General features: G+C 39.7%; 1 protein-coding gene across 1 annotated transcript; it reads left to right on the forward strand.

The window, feature by feature from the left end:
* Window positions 1-203: 203 nt before the first annotated feature.
* LOC110908521 (probable voltage-gated potassium channel subunit beta) lies at window positions 204-3,082 on the forward strand. The gene is made up of 4 exons (XM_022153480.2): window positions 204-882; window positions 1,838-1,978; window positions 2,490-2,654; window positions 2,743-3,082. The coding sequence occupies exons 1-4, from the start codon at window positions 319-321 to the stop codon at window positions 2,854-2,856; spliced, it is 984 nt and encodes a 327-aa protein (XP_022009172.1). The 5' UTR covers window positions 204-318; the 3' UTR covers window positions 2,857-3,082.
* The last annotated feature ends 262 nt before the right edge of the window (window positions 3,083-3,344 follow it).

Raw genomic sequence — 3,344 nt, forward strand, 5'->3', positions numbered from 1 at the left:
TGAACTTTAAACAAGCCGACTCGAACCTAAGCTCTCTAAAAGTTAAACGAGCTAAGCTTGAGGCTATACTAGTTGCGGCTCAGCTTGAATTATATACACCAGTAAATTCATAAGGGTAGAAATTGTACAAAAAGTTATCATTGAAGGACTATTTCTGTAAATCAGTATAGTCTGGTGGAGAACTCTATGTGGATTGTTGTGTCTCCAACAAGTCAAGAATCACTTCAAATATCTTCTTCTAAACTCCATTTTCGCACACCCAAAACACACACACACACAGATCAATCCGATCAAACCAAACCCAAACCCCAATCCAAAATGCAATACAAGAATCTCGGCCGATCTGGATTAAAGGTATCCCAGATATCATACGGAGCATGGGTCACTTTCGGCAACCAAATCGACGTCAAAGAAGCCAAAACCTTACTCCAATGCTGCCGCGACCACGGCGTAAACTTCTTCGACAACGCCGAGGTCTACGCTAACGGCCGGGCCGAAGAAATCATGGGCCAAGCCATCCGAGAGCTCGGATGGAAACGTTCAGACGTAGTGATTTCTACTAAGATATTCTGGGGTGGTCCTGGACCTAACGATAAGGGTTTGTCCAGGAAGCACATTATCGAGGGGACGAAAGCGTCGTTGAAGCGGTTGGATATGGAGTATGTTGATTTGATCTATTGTCATAGGCCGGATTCGTCGACCCCAATTGAAGAAACTGTGCGAGCAATGAATTATGTGATTAATAAAGGTTGGGCGTTTTATTGGGGGACTAGTGAGTGGTCTGCTCAGCAGATCACTGAGGCGTGTGAGATTGCGAAACGGTTGGGTCTTGTTGGGCCGATTGTTGAACAGCCTGAGTATAATATGATTTCAAGGCATAAGGTATAAACACAAAGAACTAGCTAATTGTTTTTTTTTTAACTTAGTTTACACTTTACAATGCATAAGGTATTTGATTTGTGGAAAATTAGTTCTAGGGATCCCTTGGTTTTAAAATGCGCGAATTAGGAGCGCGTAATGATGATGCCGTGATAAGATCGCATCACATGATATGATCTGATGCGGCGCCTTATGCGGTTGACTAGTATTTGAACAAACTAGACAATGATTGCAATGGGTATGATCAGTTTTTCAAATACGATTGAACAAATGTGACCATAGATGATGCGAAGATCTTATATTTTAGTGCTTAAAAGTCGACAAAGTAAAATATTATCTATTAATATAACTGTATTATAAAGAATGCCTCGCGTACGTCATGTGTCACGGAACGGCTTTTAGGCTGGAGGGTGTGGTATAAAGCCCCTATGGGCTTTATCACGCCACATCAGCGCCATGTCACATAGGGGGCTTTAAAGCCCCTCCATTTAACTTGCATGCAATAGTTTAAAGCCCCCTATTAAACAAAATACAAAAAAAAAATAATAATAATAAAATAAAGAGAAAGATTTGATTGGTTGAAAAGAATGGCCCCCACCTGCTTTTCCTTTAACGCTCGTTACTGCAATGGCGGAGCATCGATGCCCCCCCCCCCCCCCCCCCCCCCCCTTTGGCGCCCAGGGGATGGGGTGGGGGTCTCTAACGAGTGTGATGTGGTAGGGGCGCTATACCACACCCCCTGGCCTTAGGATCAAAACGCATCGGATTACCATGTGCTGTTTTATAACCAAGAGTGATCCTGTTCTTTTGATGTGGAGAGATCTGGAATGTTGATGATGTTAATAGTGTATTTTGGAACTCTAATTGATGTTGTATAGATTGATATAGTGTTAGTGTGGATGCCTTTGATGAATCCCTTCTGAGTATATTTTTGTGTGTTCTGGATGTTGTGTTGTAGGTTGAAAACGAATACCTTCCTCTGTACACCAATTATGGAATCGGGCTTACTACTTGGAGTCCGCTTGCATCTGGAGTTCTGACCGGAAAGTATAATTCCGGAGTTCCAGCTGATAGTCGGTTCGCATTGGAGAACTACAAGGTTAAACTTTCATATTCTGTGTGAAGTAACCCTTGGTTCATATTGTTTGATTTTAACTCAGGAATCTTGGATGTTTTTAAAGAAGAGTTAAATGTCATTTTAGTCCCTGTGGTTTGGGTCATTTTGCCAGTTTAGTCCAAAAGTTTCATTTTTTCGCTTGTGTGTCCAAAAAGGTTTCACCGTTGCCATTTTAGTCCACTAGGTTAACTTCATCCATTTTTTCTGTTAACAAGAAGGGCAATTCAGGCTTTTTATATGGCCAAATTTCCCTTCTAGTTAACAGAATTACATATAAAATGACCGAATTGCCCTTCTTGTTAACATAAAAAATGAATTAAGTTAACCCAATGGACTAAAATGGCAACGGCGAAATCTTTTTGGACCCACATGCGAAAAATGAAACCTTTGGACTAAACTGGCAAAATGGCCCAAACCACAGCGACTAAAATGACATTTAACTCTTTAAAGAATATAGAGTTATAAATTGTTAATTTTGACGTTTCTTTTGCAGAGTTTGGCAAGTAGATCATTGGTGGATGATGTGCTGAAGAAAGTTAGGAACTTGAAACCGATTGCAGATGAACTCAACGTACCCATGTCTCAGCTTGCGATTGCATGGTGTGCTGCAAACCCTAACGTATCGTCTGTTATTACTGGTGCTACAAAGGAGTCTCAGGTCAGATATTACTTGAACATTTAGTTTTAAGATATTGTAATTCTTGATATTCTAAACGTGACGTTTTTTGGGTTACCATCAAATGCAGATTCAAGAGAACATGAAGGCGATTGATGTTATTCCTAAGCTTACACCTGAAGTGATGGAGAAGATTGAAGCTGTTATTCTGACCAAACCAAAGCGACCCGAATCATTTAGGTAAGGATATTAATAAAAACGACGTTTTTAGTGGCAATCATTTCACATTCGGAATTTTGTTACGTTTGCAAGTTTGTTTTCAAATTAGGCAAGAGTTGTCTTTTGCGAACAATGTTGTTGTGAAGCTTTCGGAGTCTATTGTGAACCTATATATGTTTTTATGTTTCTTTGAGTGTATTTGACTTGTTTAAAGCATTGATTTGAGTGTCATACAATATTGTTTTCATTCATAATTTCATATCTTAGACGGGTTAACGGGTCAAATAAAAAGATTTTCGAAAAGGGAATGGGTCAAAGGGTTATATCCCCTTCTCGTTTCTTTTATTAAAAAATTTTAGATCATTTTATAATATCATTTTAACTATATATGCGCATGCGCACACACTCATCATCATACTTAGTAAATCTCATCAATAGCAAACCTAAGGTAGGGTCTGAGGAGGGTAAGATGTAGACAGTCTTACCTCTACACCGTAGGAATAAAGATACTGC

This window comes from Helianthus annuus, chromosome 14, assembly GCF_002127325.2.
Source record: "Helianthus annuus cultivar XRQ/B chromosome 14, HanXRQr2.0-SUNRISE, whole genome shotgun sequence".
NCBI lineage: Eukaryota > Viridiplantae > Streptophyta > Magnoliopsida > Asterales > Asteraceae > Helianthus > Helianthus annuus.